The sequence below is a fragment of the Liolophura sinensis genome, chromosome 1 (genome assembly GCF_032854445.1).
Source record: "Liolophura sinensis isolate JHLJ2023 chromosome 1, CUHK_Ljap_v2, whole genome shotgun sequence".
Classification (NCBI taxonomy): Eukaryota; Metazoa; Mollusca; class Polyplacophora; order Chitonida; family Chitonidae; genus Liolophura; species Liolophura sinensis.
The window spans coordinates 19,414,264-19,434,205 of record NC_088295.1 but is presented as its reverse complement, the minus strand read 5'-3'; the positions used below and the strand labels follow the sequence as shown (position 1 = coordinate 19,434,205).

Genomic DNA, 19,942 nt, shown 5'->3' with positions numbered 1-19,942 from the left:
TTAAAGACAATGTAACAGTTTTCAATGTTAATATATTATTTACACCAAAGTACAACAAAAAAGGAATACCAGCATGCAGTTAGCCTCAACACAACCTATACTCAAGGGTTAAAGCCATAGTCTATAGGAGACCGGAGAAATATACCAGAACGGGTGCAATGGAATAGGAACTGTCCTTGAGACAGAGAAACGCACATTAACCAAACAAAATAAAGAAAATATTGATATGTAAAGCACCATTCATAAGGTTAGATTCGCATAGAAAAGAAACCCCAACACCACAAATACTAGAACTAAATGAGAAGGTACTAAAGCGAGAAATTATTTGCTCAGCTTTCCAGTAACAATAAATCCGTAAGGAAAAGGATAGTGCGGTCAAATGTGTACATTTGAAAAACGAACTCCACAGCGTACATCTGATGCCTAGGTGGGTGGATTATTTAGGTTTGATCAGAAGTATGTGACAATTTCTTTCTTCAAGATTAGTCTTAACCATTTTAAACTAGAACATAAACAGGACTGTTCACCTTGCACATGGACAAAAATGCATATGTGTTATACAACAAAAGCTTACAAGCACTCTCTGGTACTAGCCTTGTTGAAACACGATGAATGTGTTGGTGTGAATTTCCAGTGTAACAAGCCTGACTAGCTAGTTTCTTATAATTCATTTGAAATGAGCTATGCCCCAAATTCAGTCAACACTTCTAAAAGTAATCTGTACAAGCAGAGAATGGTTAGTAGTGTAAGCTCTCAACTGTAGACATTCACTTTTTTCCCCTGGAGGATTTGAAAGATATCTTCAATAGATTCACTTCAAAAAATCTATTAAGATGGTCAACAGAAGCCATGCACTTCATTTTCACCATTAAAAGAAATTATACTACTTATGGCATCAATTTCCCAAATGCTGAACCACAACATGTTGACGAACATCTTGCATGACAGTTGGATTAGTGGTTTGAGGCTCATCAATGAAGTCAGATGTATACTAGGAAGAAGATGGATGGTTTTGAAGGACAGATGCTTGAGGTCCAGCTAAGAAGATCTGATGCGTGACGAAGGTGTGATACTGAAATATCATGAAGGTGCTGAGTAATTTGTGGCAATGAAATGCTTTGGAATAAAGGTGAGAATAGGTTTCAGTGAACCGGATGCCATGCACCAGGTGTTGGTGCAACACTTCAGGATTTGCTAACATACAAGACTGGTATCCTTGATTTACGGCAAACAACTGGTACGAAAACATGCCCTTCATGTGAACAAATTAGGTCCATATAGCAATATTTCAAGAACTGATGTGACTTAATTGAACACTGTGATGTCCACGCATACTGACCATGCTTGACTGATCATGCATCAGAAAGCAGAGACGAATTCATTTACCCGTGACAAATCAACATGTGCATACCCATGAGAAACACACAGTGACTAAAACCTGCAAATGACCTTAATATATCATGCAACATAACACTTCAAGTTCAAGTATGTAAATTTAATGTAAACAAATGTTGATATGCATTGTTAAAATGAAGGTGAAATGAAATGTTATTATCCTCATTAACAACATTTACCTTAACATCGATGAAATATTGACTTAATAAAAACATGGACAGAAACAGAGTGGTAAATTTTCAACAATACATGTACGACAAATGTGCTAGTGTTGAGGTGAGAGACTTACCCTGAGTAGATTGGAGTGCGATCAATGGCCACATTGTCAGGATCAAAGCTGGTGTTGAAGGAGGATCCGCTATAGGAGCTATAGCGGGAATCCTCGGCCATCTTGGATTCCCCTAGAGTGCGTCCTCCTGGAGCATAGCCCTGGACTGAGGCATATGATGGGGGAGCCATGTGGGCCTCGATGAAGTCAGACTGAACACCCTGCAAAACACATACCGCCATGAGCAACAGCAGAACTACCCAAGTGATATAAAAAACAATTATCTGCCTTTGCCGTTATTAAGACATGCCATGCTATCTGCTGCACTGTGGATAAGGCTTTATATCTGTATTACACAGAAAGAAATATAACAGAATTTTTTTTTTTGCTTTAATGAAGTCAAAGGCTAAAATTTGCAACCGGATGTTCCTGACTAATCACCTGTAAAAATCAAACAATTCTCAATACAATTATGTAGGTCAGACAGCAAACATCTACTTATACAACACCAATTTTTACATGTGACTAGATGTCTTAGTTTGACAAACAAACAACTGAAAAAATAGACCATGCTCATGCAGTGACACATACATGTAATATCTAGAGATAAAGACAACACTTCATACCATAGCCCTGAAGAAACCATTGTTCGCAGGTAACCATTTAAACTATGTAAACACTGATGCCAAAGACATGTCATTTTCTTACATACACATTTATCCTAACGGCAATAATGGACCTTACGTGTGTTAAAAAAAAAAAACACAGGTACCTTTCTAATAGGAATTGAGTCATCAGGTAAATATTTGAAGTCCTCGTTAAAATTGCCTGAATAAGTGTCTTGCAGGTCTCCTTGATAGATCACTCCTCGCCCGTAAAGGGGGCTCGAAACACCAAACTCTGATTCTCGATATATAGGGGCTTCCCCTTGTCCATTACGGAAGGATTTACGAGAATCGACTGCATACAGACTTTCTGCTTTCTGGTGAGTGACAAGGTGCAAACAAAAATGCAAATAAAACCAAAGGTAAAACAAGGAAGGTTAATAATGTTTGCTGCTTGCCTCCACTTCCACCAGAACTGACATCAATATCAGACACCAGAGCAAGGGGTGCTTCAGCTGGAGGTAATGGAGGAAAACATCCCAAGCCATCAACAAAAAAATAATTACAACAAAGATTCAGGCAACAAGCAAGATTCCAGGGGATAATATATAAAACAGATACCTTGATGCACATATGACAGGAGTGAAAAATACTGCACACAATTCTAATTTGGAAATTACAAAACTGATTAAGCATGCGTGATTTAACCAACTGATTGAGCTTGGCACTGCTTGAGTAAAATGTCCACATGCTAGAGAAAGTATTAGCTTAAGAGCAAAGAAAACACTAAAATGAGGAATATATCAGATGAAAGATGACTGAACACCGTCCAGGAAAATTGTTCCATAAAATTTTACATTTTTAGAAGTTTTCCAACCGAAAAAAATGTTTTTAAAACATCAGATTCTACGGTGGTCTGTAGTGAACAACAGAGTATCAGTAATGCCAAATCCTAATATATAATCTGGTAGGATGGCACGATGAAGGCCGTACTCGGAGTTTAGTAATACCAATGTGGATCATTCGGCAAACACGTTCATAGATCTGCATGTTGATGCATTTTAAATGATGCAAGTTAGTGTTAAGATCCTATATGATGAGAAAAGGCCACTGCAGAATTCAAGTTTCAAATGCATTTTACTAGATTTGAAAAAATCCTAAAAAAACAAAAATCGATTCATTTCATAGCAATGTTTAATGTTCTTTCATCTGAATGAAGAGGTAAACTTCACATCAGTGTTTTCTTTGCCTTACATGATTTCCTTCCATCAGGTGATATTTAAATAAACAGTAACTTCAGTCTGGCTGATCTTTGAAAAAGGTTTGTGTTTTTTCGAAAAACCAATATTTTTTCGGTTTTGGCAGACATTTCTTGTGCATTGCCATCTATTCACAAGCACGAACATCAAACGAATGCGAAGTGAATTTGATCATGACAACATCAACAACTAAAATGCACAACATTCAAAGCAGGAATACAAAGACATCTTCAGCAGATCAAGAGAGACTTGGTGCACTGGTAAAGATTGCATAAGTTTAGCTGACAATTCTATTGTTTTCACAGAAATATTATTATGTATTTTGCAGTTCTAAATTCCAGTTATATGCAGAAAAATGCTATCTTCTTTTTAATACTGTATATATCAGTATGTCGACAAATGCGACTCCCACGGTGCCTGTTAACGCTCAGCATTGGAGTGGATTGGAGGTTTAAAGTAACCGGCTCATGCACCTGTCAAAGTACAACCTGAATATCCCCCATATATTGCCCTTTTTTTTTTTCATACAGGTACAGATGATTTTGTTACCTTTCTCAAAGCTGCATCTTCATGTAGGTATCTAAACTCATCATCATATTCTAGTTCGTCTGCTGGCCTGATTTCAATTTCGGACCCATGTCCATTTCTCAAGTTTTTCTCGGAATAATCAGTTGCGAAAACGCTGTCCCTTCCCATAGTGCCATCCCGGCTACTATCTAGGGGCATAGAGGAGTAATCGGAGGAGAACAGGCTATCCCTGCCCATTGTGCTGTCACGAGTGTCGGACAAGTCCTGATCAAGGGGGAAAATAGCCAACAAAAACCATGCAAATATCAGTACTCAAAGCTACAAAAATCTGTCCAGTAACTGAGCTAAGGACAGCTCACTGACAACATCAACAGTCTACTGAGGTGTTCTTTGCTCAGGCTACATAAACAGAACAACAAAAACATAAATTTTGGTTTGTAGTCATTATGGTCAGCTTAAGTTTTGAAAGGCTGCATTTTGTTTTACGGACTGACAAATCCACTGTCAAAAAGTGGAATGAAAATGGCTGATAAAAGTAACTTTTTGGCAAAGAATTTTGACTCGTACCTTCTTGGCCACAAACCACAACTTAAAAGTAGCTAAGGGTACTTTCACAACAATGAACTTAATAGCCTAAAACTCAAGATGCTTTTGAAAAAACAAAATATATACATTTAAAAACAAAATATGTAATTTACAAAGAAATGTACCAATTCAAAAAAAGGCAAAACAGCAGATTGAGGAAAACAACAGAATTCTATCTTTATCATTAAAACAAGAAACTATACATTAATCTGAAACATAAAACATCTACCAGAAGCAAATAATCAGGCAGTGTGAACAAATTTAAAGGAGTGTTTCATTGGAGTGCAATGTTTATATGTACAGGTGAATAGCAGGAAATTATGCAGTCTTCCAAATGGAAAATGAATATGGAAGTGCTTATGAATGTCATCTTGTCTGGAAAAAATTAGGATTGGACTGAATCTTGTGCTCCTGGGAATCTGTTTATTAGATTGGTGTTTTAATGCTGTACAACGAAGAAATTTTCGCTTATACCATGTGGTCGTGCTTTGCTCCTGCATTCGGGGAATATTTTGTTCAAAACATGTCACTGTGCAGTACAACATTAAAATGCGATAGAATGTGCAGTGAGGTGAAAAGAATAACTGATACAAAAACTATGTGGAGGTCATTGTGGTAAATCAATCAGATAGACTGAGAATCAAACTTCCTACAGTCCAAGGCCTGATACATGTCGTAGCTCTTATCTGACCTCTGATGTTAACAAAAAAGGTGAGAGAGGTGAAGTGTCGTGTGATCTTACCCTGCTACGGGGAGAAAGGGTGTCACCGCTGTAGTAGCGCATTTCTGATTCATAATCGGGAGACTTCTCCAAATATGACGGATACTCCAGGGAGGCGCCAAAGTCGCTTTTCATGCGACGGCGCGAATCTTCGGTATGGGCTCTCAAGTGAATTTCGTCCGCCTATATGATCACAAATAAAACAACACCAACAACTTTAACATGCACCACCATGCAGGTCAGAACATCACTGGCAGACAATCCAGCTGACACGGTGTAGATCCAACATACTCCACCATTGCTAGCTGGGTCACATTCAAGCCACAGTAAATAGCAGTGAAACAAAACTTCTTCATCTTGTAACAATAGATTCACGGGCCTGGCAGCCCCACAAGAACAAAAAGTAGAGGGACAAATAAGCTGTATGACCCAGGAACAAACAACAGTACAAGGTCAAACTGAACACAATATTATTTGACATAAGGTTTGTGAAAACATTGGCTGTACCCAGCATATTGGTCAGCCAGTCAGGATTTTACAACACATCATTCCATATGAGAGTCTTCCACAAAGTACATCTAACTCAAGATTCACATTCTCTTTGTACACAGGTTGCATATGGAGCATCCCTGTGGCCCATACACATCAATAACATAATGGCTATGATGAGGGCACAAGTGTCTAGCTCCCACTCTGCCCTGTTATAGAGGGTTTGCAGAACATGGACAGATTAGGATAATGCCTTCATGAGGATAATCTTTACAGTTTCATACTGTAACTGTGATAATGTCCGGAACATTTGATCTGTTCATGACCACAGTGAAGGCCGAAAACATGAGAAAGTTGGAAGATTGTCAAATAGTTGAGACACAATTTACAGCGGAGTATGTTTGAGGACAGATCTGACCATGCTGGGAGAAGCGTGAGACTCAAAAGAGTAGTGAGTACATTGAGACACAGGACCTCCCCTGGGTGAAGGGGGTAGGGAAAAAATAGCAGGTTGGCCACTAACCTTGTCTGGGACCTGGTCCAGCTGCGAGGAAATGTAGTCCCCTTTTTCCACAACCAGCGAGTCCTCACCTGTCAGACAAACACACAGGCTGATGAACAATACACTCTCACGGATCTTTCAGGGGCATAAAACATATTCAGGTTTGCAGGTAAATAGTAGCAGATATACAGATAAATATAAATATACAAAATCTGAGGAAATTCAGAAAACAGCATATAAGCTTAGCATCATAGACATTTTACAACTTATTTTAATATAAAGAAAGAAAAAACATCCCAGAAACAGGTGCGCTTAGGTAAAATTTTAAAATGTCAAAAATTTCTGATTACGAATAACAGATGATTATGACATGGACAGAGCAAGGCAAACAAGTAATCAAAAATACTTATAAGTAACATATCTACACCTGATGAGGAAGGTGAAGACAAAACAAAAATAAGCTAGCAACAGATGTCTTGTAAGAATGCCATCTTCTTCCACAGCTTCATGGTAGTCTGGCTGATCTAAACGACTGAAAATCAAATCCCAAACCTTTCGTGCTGTTACCATGCCAACACCAATCATCCAATACCCAAGGTTTGACCAGACATTTGCCTGACAGGACCTAGGAAATAGCTGTCACACCACAGCCTGATAGCAGGTTAACTGCTTGTCAGTCAAGTTTCTTGTTTTTGCCAATGTGTGAACTTCTTCTTGTGGTTCCTTGGGTATATATTACATGAACAGATTGTGTTTGTCAGGAAAATCAATGCCACACTTGGCTTAATAACGCCTTACTCTTTGCTCCCGTTACAATTACATACACCAATACATACTAACAACATTTATTTTAGAAATGTTTTTAAATTGTCAGCCTACTTTTAATATCACCATAACAACATTCATTTTTGAAATTTTTCTAAATTGTCAGCCTACTTTTAACATCAGGTGAATTCTACTTGTGAACTAAACGACCATTACTTCAAAGACATTTTTCCAACTCCTTCCAATCTGAAAAGCTTATGTAACTCCAAAAATCAATATTGCAATAGTAACAGTTTTCTACACAGTACATCTCCCATTTTCCCCTCAAATTTTGATGTTTACTGTACCTGCATGTATCCCCCTTTGATGGAAGTGATCAGAGTCCACTGCTTGTCAAACCTTGACCATCAATACAAGCATGGCCATACAACACTACATCTACCATCCAGGGAGTGCAAAAATGTGTACATTCTTTGAGTTGATTGTTTGGTGTGCTAAAAACACGATTGTCCAGAAAATGACTGTGTTGTGAGTTGAAAGAGCCAAAATGTCTCACAATTACAAAACCAGTGTGCATAAGCGTACTGTGAAATAGCCAAGTAATGAATAATATATCTTACAAAGCAACATGCTGGCCTGTTTTCTTGGAGAAAGCAATGTTTCACAGTCTACAGTAAACATAGCTAAAAGCAACTTGCTTTCATCTACATTAACTATCAAGCTAAATAAAGCAGCCAAGTCTGTTTCCATCATGCTGCTTGACTAACCCCATTGCAAATTGAATTTCTGTTTTCTCAGCATGAAAATGTTTTTTTCTAGCTTAGTTTTTTTTTGGTAATGGGTGCGATTCAATAACTAAAAAATGAAAACAATATTCATGTATATAAATGACAGCCATTGAATGATGGGTGATAAGTGATATCATGCCATGAAAGTTTGCACTGAATTCATATTCCCTGTCAGCTATTGGCCTATTTTTAAACTGTTGTACATGACCAATGACGAGAGAAAAAAGAGTTCATAAAACTTAAAAGATTTCTTGGACAACAAAAGATTCACGTCACATCGTGCAGAGATTTAACCCAAAAAATTAAAAAACACACATACACAAAGAAAAAAACACAACACACCGACACTCAAACACCACAAACTGTGCAAAATACTCTCTGCCAGAAAACTAAACACCATACATACAACTACAGTGGATACAATTCTTACTCATCAAAATGTTACAAAACAAGGAGTTGAAACTGAACACAAAGCTGTTTTCTACTACTGTGACATCCACCATAATACAGTGTGCATGCTGATGTGGGATAGAGTACACAATGCCAAACATGATCCAGCCTTGCAGCCAGACTTACGCGTCTGTAGCTTCTGTCCCTCATAGTAGGGCAAGTAAACATGTTGTTCCGATAGTGGTTTGCCAAATAATGGTGACTGCGGCATGAAATCATCACCTGAGAATAAGACAGCCACATGGTTAACTCCGGCAAACCACGCTTTCCATGTTGTTGAGGCTGTAGAAGGCTGTTTATCATGGAAGACAGCTAAACTGCTCGCTTACATGTACCAATGCAGCCAGTAAATTAGTTATACTCATTTGAGACAGCAATACACCTCATCTCTAAACTCCCAAGTGGTCCATGTAATCAACTTTTTTTTCTCTTTACTGCACGTGCCTGTCAAGTTAGCAATCAAACTAGACAATGTAACTTTAGGTTTCTGTAAAATGACTGCTGTGTACAACTCCTTACATATCGCAACCCAAAAAGCTGCCTCATCCTGGTGGTTTCTTGCTTGAACCCATCAATTCAAACATAATCCAATGTCTAGCAAGAGTACATACATGTACAAGAATTTAATCACATATTCACATAACAATATAATGGAGTGTATCATTAAATTATACTGATTTACCACACAATCCATTCTTGTTTTTGTTAAAGTGTAACATGTGCTTTAGTAATACAAGAAGTGCTTATTATATTTAACAACTTTTCTTTACCCTGACAACAAGTTATTCATATTGTAGTGTTAAAGTGAACACAAAGTCTGCCACTATATATACATAGAAAAAAGGATATAGGACACAGTTGTCACAGAAAAATATGCAAAAAATCCTATGAAGTTTTGAAAGGTGAGAAGAAAAAGTTCAGTATTGGGGATATGTCAATGATGGACGATTCACTCAGAGTGGCCACATTATAGAAGCCCTCATGAAATTGGCCAATCACTGCTGCTGAAAGCGTCACGTGATAATTGATTGTTACTTCAAAATACTTATTAGCTCTCCATTGTCAGTGTTGGTTCTTTTAGTAGATTGACAAATACTGATGTGATAAATTGGATTTTGCGGCACATTTTGGACCACACATTTATGAGCAGGGGAACTGAGAACCGTCTTTCCGTGTCACAATGCGTACATGTTGGGCAGGATATAGCATTAACTTGTCAGGGTGAGCTGGCAAGAAAACCGCCTCTGCAGAGTCATTGCCTGGAGAAAAATATTGTGACTTTGCATTATTTTTTCTTAGCAAGTCAGACTTATTAAAAAATATCTTGTCAAAATCTGCATGAAAGAGTCCTGCATGAAAATCAGAAGGTCCTGCTTTGTTCGGTAAATTCCCTGATGTCAGCACAGCCAGCTGGGCCTGATGCTTACACCCATGCAGGACGAGTAGGGCTGCTAAACACGACGCTTGTGTCCACAGACATTGCCCTGACCGAGCGCGAAACCAAAAGAAACATCGTCCCTTTGAACATGGAACAGAGCTGATTATCTCTGGTTGGGTACAAGGCGTTTTTGTTTGTATTTTCTCATTGTCACACTGTTATATACCTATGGTACGGAAGGGCTCCTAAGTTTTGTGAAGTCACTCTAGATAACATGGCAAAATTTTGCGAACGTGTGTATTTCTTGTTTGTGCTTCCTTGGACATATATTACATGAACAGATTGTGTTCATGCCAGTGATGCCGCCAAATGAGTGGCTAGGTACTGACGACTGTTTGCTATTTATTTTGTTGATAAGCAGTATAGAATTTTTAAAAATATTTTCACAACATTTCTGGAACACTACTTTAATAATTAATTCATACTAAGTGGTTGACTTTATGTTCACTTTAGGTGAGTGGGTGCAAGGGCGAAGATATAGATTTGTAATAAAATGTCCAGTGCTTGATCATTATCCACCAAACAAAGAAAAAGACACTGAAAAAATACTTCTGTGGCACTTCGGTGAAATGTAAACAAAATTTATGTTATCATGACTGAAGGGCTTTGTACATTGGAATCAATACTGCGTATTTGTGAAGACACCAGTAATTAGTCATCACAAGATTGTGTTAGTCAACGTCTACCTTCCAAATATCCATCCACTGAATCACAATCAATATTCTTACATGAATGCGCCACAGCTTGAGGATCTAAAAGTAAAGATTTCCTGGAACTTTACCCACAAATACTAAAGCTACTAAAAATTTTATTTTCTTGGTTATCCTGAATGCCTAATTCCTTGATGTACATGTAGGTAAAGACCAACGACAACTCTTTCTCACATATACACATGTATAGACAGTCACAGGCATGGATATCAATCAGCTTTCATGAGTTAAAAGGCTCTATATGGCACATATATCCCATAGCCATGCAATACAGCTATACCCCTGCTCCAACATCATTATCAAGCAACTCTTGGACTGAATTTTTCTTTTTAGAGCAATTTCCTTTAACAAGTTTACACCGCAGAGCATGTTCTACTACGAGCTATGAACAAAGAGGATCACCTGTGGACAGTCTGGAGAGAGTAGACCACCTACTCCTCTCTGCAATTACATCAAACTAACAGTTATCCTCTGTTCTTCATAATAAATCAGAAGTCCACAAAACTGGTGGCAATTCCAACAAGAGACTTTTTGATTTGAAGAGAAGGGTTTAACACGAGGGAATCAAAAAAAGTCCCATCAAAGAAGTACAAGTTAGATGTATACTTTATGCAAAACAATGCATTGGCTGTCTTAAGATGTATCCATACTTCTGTCAAGCATAATATCCATAATTCAGAACATTCTATATTTTCACAAGAACAGGAAAAAATGTTGTAAGCACAGCACATGAAACTTTACCTCCTTCATCCTCTGAATCTGACAGAAGAGTTTCTTGCATGGTTTCAGGGGAGACAACTTTGTACTTGTCTTCTGACGTAGGTACTGTATCAGTCACTTCAGTCACATTCTTGAGAACTTCCACAACAGAAATGTAACCAAGCTTCTGGGCAATCGATAGTGGGGTTTGACCAGTCTGATGTAAGAGAAAACAAAACAATAAAATTAACTTTTCTTACTGGATAAATGCAAGAACAAATGCCATGCGAGCTTTACCATTAAAATCTTATTATTAATTACTTATTAATTAAATGTTTTATCAAAACAAAAATATGCTTGTCTGGAAATTTAAAAGAAAATCAATGCTTTAAAGCCTTCTGAAACTAACTACAATTTTGAATGTTTAGTGCATATTTATTCCTTATTATACATGATAGTCAGTAAATTAGATTGATTATAACAGAACTTACATTGGTGACAGCATTGGGTGAGGCCTTGTGTTTGAGGAGTTCGGAGACAACCATTACATGGCCCTGTTGAGCAGCCTGGTGAAGTGGAGTGTAGCCAAGCTGAAATAGTTAGGAAGCACTATGTCATGGTCATGAAAACAAAAGTGATGGACCTATGGAATGTTGTACTACAAGGACTAAACCCACAAGGAATCAGATGGAAACATGTGGAAATCCATGCAAGTGAAGAATCGCAGAGCGTGTGATAAAAAGACTAAGCCATGAAATGGCCTAATTAGGAAGTTAGCCCATTCAAGAACAAATCTTGAGAATAGTAAAGTGAATCACTTTTTGGATCAAAGACAAATACATAGATTTCTTACAAATATATTAAAGGACAAATTCATATCTTAGAGCTACTCAAAGGATTACTTTGGCAGAACGTGATAACTTTGCACAGCCAAACTGAGTCATTTGTAACCACTCACCCTTGTTGTGGAGCTGACAGAAGCACCGTGGTCCAGAAGATACCTCACCATGTTTGTCTGACCGAAATGACAAGCTGTGTGCAGTGGGGTGTAGCCAGCCTACATGGGCAACAAGGGCACAGATTTCACATGACATGTTGAAAATATCATTTCTTCCAGACATACAGTAATAGTTGTAAATATTTAGCAAAACTTTGAACACTGAACATTAGACAATCATAAAAAATATAGCAAAAAGGACAAGTACTGGATGCTGACCTTTGTTTGGGGGTCAATGGAACTGCCATATTTGACCAGACATTCTGCGACATTCACACGATCTTCCTGGGCAGCCAAGTGGAGAGGGGTGAGTCCATTCTGGCAATAGGAAATAAGAAAACATGTTAACGATTTCCTTTATTAAGTTTGTCTTGGGGGAACCACTCAAATATTTCATTGATATGTCATTTACCGAAGAACATACTGGTACCAGCAATACAAGTTCTTTTCAAGAATGGCTTGGACATATAATAAGGTTGTCAATATGGAAACAAACTTGCTACGTACAGCCCTAAACAATCATGAACTCTGGATAGAATTTAATGAAGCATAAGTCTAAATCTGGTAAGGCCGACGTATTACTTCAGTACATGTTACCAAGACCGTTATGCTTCAGCAAATTTGCTCTGCTTTGAAGAATGAATCCGGGGAGTATAAGGTACATGTATAAGTATAGGTTTACCTGAGCCTTGGCATTGACATCGGCCTTGTGTTCCAGGAGGAGGGACACCATATCAGTGTGTCCCTCCTGAGAGGCCAGGTGCAATGGGGTGAAGCCATTCTGTAAAACAAAACCAGTAAAAAACATGCAGAAAAATGGAAGTTTGCTTAATTTAATTAATTATTTATTTGGATGTTTACGCCGTACAAAGAATATTTCTTATATGATGGAGGCCAGCATTATGATGAGGGGAAACTGGCCAGAGCCTGCTTGAAGTAGAATAGGATATCTAAACGATTTCCCAGAGGTACATGTTTGCTATCATTACAGACAGCTGGAGTTCACAGACAACGGACATACCTTTGACTCAGCATCTGGTTTGGCCCCATACTCCAGCAGGGTGGTGGCAATGTCCATCTCATTCTTCTTGGCAGCAATGTGTAATGGGGTGTAGCCATTCTAATGAACAGATGAAACACAATTTCACTCATCTACCTTTTACATGCATCTACATGTATTTCCCAAGACTGCAAACACTAAAGATTCAAAATCAATTCTTTCTAACAAACATTTCTAATGGTGTTGTTGAGGTTAATGCTGGGAAACTTCCTGATTTGCACTTGTCGATGTAACATCAGTGACAAGCCTTAACTAACCTTGGCTGTAGAGTGTGGGGAGGCCCCATTCTCCAACAACAACACAGCCACATTGACATGGTTGTAGTGAGTGGCTACATGTAGCGGGGTCAGTCCATTCTTCCCCTGTACGTCAGGGTTAGCCTCTTTCTGTAGCAGGAGTCGGGCCACTTTGATGTTACCATACTTGGCAGCAATGTGCAGAGGGGTGAACCCTTTCTGTTGGTGAGAAAGTAAAACAATACTGTCAGTAAACAGTTTTAGAAAATTTGCATTCATACTTCTGCAAGCAACCTTTTAATCAGCAATAAATCAAGTTTTCATTGAAAACATTCTTCTTTAACATTACCAACAAACTGTACCAAGAAATGATGAGCTATTTTTCATCAACTTTCATCAAGAGTTTATCATCTTATGTAAAGCCTACTAGGTCATAACCTATATTACTTTTGTTGTAAAAAATATATATTATTAAATGATAATAGCTTAGATGTACATTAATATCTACATATGGGGAACATCATCTTGGAGTATAAAGAATGCTTTAGTAACGATGTTGGATCATTCAGGGTTTACGTTTGTTGTTTAAAGGAGAAGAAAATTTAAATATCAATCTAATACCATTGAAAACAGTATGCATTTCCTTGCAGGTGCATGCCATAAAAAATTCTAATATGTTCCTTGATAAATTATAAATAAAGTCAGCTCAAAAGTTCGCTGTGGGCAACTCCATTTTGCCTAAAAACAAGTCCTGAAGTCTTCTGTGTTAGGAGAATTGCCGTTGGAAACCGCCAAAGTGCAGTTTGTACATTTCCGGTAAAACTCTTCTTCCCGGAAGGTAGCGAACATTACAGTTCGTTTTCCGCTTGACGATTGGGAAAACGAAATGTTGGATGTAGGTTCCAAGTTTACACAAACAAGTCTGCAGTTTTAACGACGCTCACTGGCTGAGAGGCAACATACCCCCAGCATAAATTACAGGGTGTTAAAGATGGAGGATGCGATGGACTCAGGGATTAATGCCAGCTTTGCAGTTTTCAGGCTTTACGTGTATGGCAAGGAAAAATTACAAAATTATGCACCAGGCACCACCAGATGGAAAAAAAAGGTGCTCTTTTCAGCCTATGGTGTCATGTTTTTAAGTTTTCTTCTCTTTTAAATGGAAGTTTTACATGATGATTTTGAATATTGCCATACTCAAAAAATTTCAATTATTACTTTATTTCATGGCAAAATTTTTATCAGTTTATTGAGTTGAGAAAACCAGTTAAAGCCCAGGGTGCATCAGTGCACCTGCCCAATATTGATTTATAGTGTTTTTTGATGATGCCGATGCTAATGAAGGCCAACCTTTACTACAAACCCTTATCTAACGTCAGACATAAATGTACTTTAACATGATCCATATTTGTAATTAGCTCTTAGAAAACAAAGGGCTTATCAACTCTAAAACAAACACAACTGCTTTTTGAACCTGTAAAATGTAATTTAAAAATTCCACATAGCTGTTTGTAATATGCAATAACAAAAATGTACTTAGCTTATTGGGCTGTTCACATTATTTCACAACGTTATCACATAATTTGCTATCCCCGTGCTCAGGTGTTGCTAATTTTTAAAAAAAGTATTTGTCTTAATGTCTTAAAGAGCAGGATTTCTGCTGTAACATCTTCAAGTGAAGTTAGTGCAAAGGCACTAATGATATTTCTGAAAACTTTATAGAAAGGTCATATTTTGCCATTCTGAAAACTTCTGTGAAGAGGTGTGGCTAAGAGTGTTGTTCTGTTGTTGTGCCTCTGTTTCTACCTTAGTGGCTGTGTTGAGTGAGGCTCCCTTGTCCAGCAGCACAGATGCCACCTCCTCATGACCCTCCTTGGCAGCAATGTGCAGAGGTGTGTACATGTCCTTGGTGGCAGCATCTGGAGATGCCCCATGGTTCAGGAGAAGGTCCACGTTGTCCACATTTCCCAGACGGGCAGCAATGTGAAGAGGGGTTTGTTGTTCCTGAAACAACAGTCAACAGTCACAGGCAATGTCTCCAATAGTGGACCCTATTACACTAAAATTTGCCTTCCAAACTCAGATATGATAAAATGTGTGCCGTTTTGAAAACGTCTGATCTGTATACAATAGCAAGCAGCAATTCAAAATCTTCCACATCCCACAGAATAGCAAATAAAACCAAAAAGGCAAAATCATGTCTAAATGGTAGGTACATAGGCACCAAGTTTCAAGCATCAAAGGAGCTATCAGTAACGCAACCAACTTTTTTTTGTTTTTTCATGCATTGAAACTATTTCATCCTCAACTTAGAAACACAATTATTCAGATTTCTAGACTCTGAAAGGCCTATACATGTAATTTAAAATATGTAGAACATATCTTAATACATGTATTCTAATATTTAGAATGCAAAAAGATAGGCATAAGGCTTTAACAAACGTTGTATAATTTAATGGGATAAATGATCATTACAAGAAGAAAATCAATAATTCTATGCAATCTATGCCTTTCATGACTCATTTTTTGCATTAGGTCAGTATTTCCTTTGATCAGCAGTAAAAAACGAATAAACCAGGCCTGAGAGTAAGTCTCATTGTTTGGCAAGGTAAAAGTCTGCCATCTATTGCATCAGCCTATTCCACTTGGGAAGATAATAATCAGTGAAGCAGGCACATCTATTGATGGCCAGCCATATATGGTTAAGTAGCATGTCCATATAAGGACAAGTTGAGGACAGGCTGTATAGGTGTGGGATCAATAGTGAGTTGCTAGCCTGGGGCCTTGGGCTATACAGTGAGCTGAGGCAGTTCTCCTGGGACCGGGCCGGAATCAGGTGATTACCATTTATAAGAGGGCTGTGCGTGGAGGTGTAGGGCAGGCTGCCCTACGCAAGGCTATCATGATATAGGCACTGATCAATACTCTCAGACAGAGCACAGATAACTTGTCGAAAGTCTACAGATAGTCCAAGGCTACTGGCAGATTGTTAGCATTAAGGTTGACCAGCAGTACAATACGTATTAATGTTGGCGGGAGATCACTGAGGATGCATGATTGGCTGATCAATTACTATGGATACAGCTCTTACCACATAGGAATTGGCCGATTTTCAATCAGTATTTAAACACAGACTTAACCGCAGAGATGAAGGACTGATTCAAGGAGGAAGATGATTATCAATTACGTCACATAGCATATATCAGCCAATCTTAATTACAGATAGCAGACTTTGGTGACACATACAGGAGATCTGGACTTGAGATCAAGAAGTCATCCACACTGTACTCTTCTAATTAGCAGTATACTGCCTGTCAAATTCATGTCCCCTGCACTGTAACCATGACCATCACCAAATGATACTACACTTGAAGACAAAAAGGAAAGAATTCACAGGGATGGGGATAGCTTTAAATTTTCAAATCAAGATGTTCATCTATGCGTTCAAATGTTCTTTAAACATAACCTTCAACATTTTACACTCCAAGCAATTGACATTTCCTTTGATATATTTCCTCTAAGTAGAGGCAGCATATAATAACAGTCCTATAGAATAAGTCGCACTGGTGAGCTTTCCGCGAAAATAATTTTCCTCCTTTTATGGCAGTCACATTTACAATTAAAATGAGGGAAATACTTCACAATCTTGATCATTATTTTCTTGTGAGGTTCGAGACGTCCCATTTGGCTTGCTTCTAAGCTAAGAAACCTCAGGGTATTTATCAGACCAGCTCAGACAGGTTTGAATGTCAGCAGGAACTGAGAGTCTTGGCTGCCACAGCTCAGAAGAGCTGAGCAAACACGGCCAAACCCTCACGTGATTTCTGACATTTCCACAGACTCAAGTAACAGTTAAGTGTCTTGGAAACTGTCCCATGCAGTTAATAAATGATAGCTCAACAGTGTACAGCTATTTTCTAAGCTTCTCAAGAGCAAAAAAACATTTTATTCCCTAACAATTTCATTATGCTGCAAACTTTTTTGTAATCAATTAAATGATTATCATAATCTATCATTTTTAATGGTTAGACATTCGATATTTACATCAGAAGAAAGCGGAAGGAATTAGTGCATGTGAAAATAATACCTGAACTGTCTATAAATCATTTCACTCTTATCAAGGCTGTCTTTTCGTGAAGCTAATCAGTCAATCAGAAGCAAATGTTGTAATCCTACCCTTGCTCTTGCGTCCACAGTGGCATTGTTCCGCAGCAGGATACGAATGATATCTGATTGGTTGGCCCGAGCTGCCAGGTGGAGCGCTGTTTCCCCACGGACTGTCTGGAAGTCTGGATTGGCATTGTGTTGTATCAGGTAAATGACGATGTTCATGTGTCCCATAAAGGAGGCCACGTGCAGTGGGGTCAGGCCAGACTGCAACGAAACAACAACCACCACATCAGTCTCATAGAAATGTAGATGTGTGGAATGAAATAAGGTGTCAAATAAATGGAAGTGATCAATTTTTTATCCTCGCCAGAATGCACTAATTAACTAATTATTTTTTGTTTTCAACTGACACATGTTTCAAATTATTTCAATTCATTTCCTATAAAAAAAAATCTTATAAAAAAAAAAAAAAATACAGTTAAAGATACATGATATTTCAATCTGAGCACTTAGTCTTTATTCTGAAAGAGAAATGTCTGAAAGATTCTTAGAAATTAGAAGATCAAAGTGTTTATAATATTGTATGTAATTGAAGCACTTCATGATCTTACCTCAGTAGTGGCTTCAATGGAGGCTCCATGCTTCAGCAATAGCTCTACGACCTTGATGCGGTTCTTCTTACAGGCAATGTGAAGCGGAGTGAAGCCGTTCTATAGAACAGGATCAAACAAAGAAACACACATCATTTACACATACAAATATGTAAAAGAAAGATGCTCAATTAATTTCATTCATTCAGTAATAAAATATTAGCCTATGAATAAAATTATAAATGAATAACAATTGTGAAAATGGTCTAGGGATGTGAGTACACTTATAACCCTTAGGTTAGTGTCCTGTGGAGTTTGTGCCTTGGTTAATGCTAACACTCACCAGAGCCCTGGCATTGGCATCACACTTGCGATCCAGTAATAGCTTGGCTGTCTTCACATTGCCACAGTGGGCAGCCACATGGAGAGGGGTCAGGTAGTCCTACAAGTACAATACACGCATGTAACTGATTTCAGAATAGTGTATTGTCAGGTGGACATTTTGGACAGGTGGGTCAAAATATGATGAGGAAGCCAACAGCATTGACTGATTTAGTTATGACCATTTCAAATAATATATTTTTTCATAATCACTATTTTACATAGTTTACATTTAAACAAATCAAAATATTTATGCTACTAATAATGGGATTTAAATCTTCTTGTTTCACGCATCAAATTTAGTCTGCAACACAATTTCCTAAATGTATTAGAAAAGCAAAGCATACCACTGTCACTTCATCAACTGGTGCATGATGGTATAGCAAAAGTCTGGCACAGTCTACGTGGTCACCTTGGGCAGCCATGTGCAGAGGGGTCAGTCCATTCTGCAATGTGAACAAAACAGCAGATAAAAATTACCAGGTAAAGTTCAACCAGAAAATATATTCAGTTGTATACAAAATGTAAAATTCTCCTCTACAAAACGATGCACAACTTTCATGGACTGAATGACTACTTAATGGTAAACATTGTACATTGTAATAGACGATTTACTGTAGTGGTATACAGACCTTGGTCTTGGCAGAGTAGGAGGCCCCGGTCTCAAGCAAAGTGTCCACAACACTTTCAAAGCCACTCCGCGAGGCACAGTGCAAGGGGGTGAGGCCATCCTACAGGGACATAAATACGCAATTGTACATTCAGAACTACCAAAACATGATAGAACAGTAAAACCTACCCTTTTCAAAAACCATCTCCCACAATCTATACCATTTGAAATGCACTTTCAGTACATACTGAATAATTCTGGTCATAAATAACCTATACAAGTCAAATTTAACAATAGGACATGTATATTACAAACCTGTAGGGAATGAGGAGATAGTCTAATCATCAAATGTACATGTATCTGAAATCCCACAGGCCAGAACTTTTCTATTAACAAATGGGCAAATAGCATGACTTATTCACACTAGGGACTGTGTTAAGAGAACAGGGATGCACAGTGATGCTCACCCTGGTCTTTTCTTCGTAGTTGCCACCATGCTTTATAAGTAGCACTACCATGTCAGACTTTCCCCATCTCGCAGCCACATGCAGAGGAGTGATATTGTTCTGTAACAAAAGATGCGACGCCATGAGTACAACCACCATAATAAAGGTAAAAGGACACTAGGAAAGGAAACCAAATTCATAATTCTGCAATATAATGATACACCAGTCAGTCGCTCTCAAAAAAATTAATTTACAGCAAGATGATTACTTAACATCTATCACTAATCAGCATCCATTTTATATGCAAAAC

The 19,942-nt window shown here is 38.1% G+C and overlaps 1 protein-coding gene across 1 annotated transcript in view; it reads right to left on the bottom strand.

Moving 5' to 3' along the window:
• Positions 1–19,942, bottom strand: part of LOC135469081 (titin-like) — a 106,252-nt gene that overhangs the window by 67,999 nt on the left and 18,311 nt on the right. The window contains 20 exon segments of the mRNA XM_064747644.1: positions 1,685–1,884; positions 2,436–2,645; positions 4,077–4,319; positions 5,383–5,544; positions 6,374–6,441; positions 8,482–8,577; positions 11,245–11,419; positions 11,694–11,792; positions 12,161–12,259; positions 12,419–12,517; positions 12,882–12,980; positions 13,221–13,319; positions 13,517–13,714; positions 15,302–15,499; positions 17,672–17,869; positions 18,217–18,315; positions 18,539–18,637; positions 18,924–19,022; positions 19,209–19,307; positions 19,654–19,752. Coding sequence (XP_064603714.1) covers positions 1,685–1,884; positions 2,436–2,645; positions 4,077–4,319; positions 5,383–5,544; positions 6,374–6,441; positions 8,482–8,577; positions 11,245–11,419; positions 11,694–11,792; positions 12,161–12,259; positions 12,419–12,517; positions 12,882–12,980; positions 13,221–13,319; positions 13,517–13,714; positions 15,302–15,499; positions 17,672–17,869; positions 18,217–18,315; positions 18,539–18,637; positions 18,924–19,022; positions 19,209–19,307; positions 19,654–19,752 — 2,738 coding nt within the window.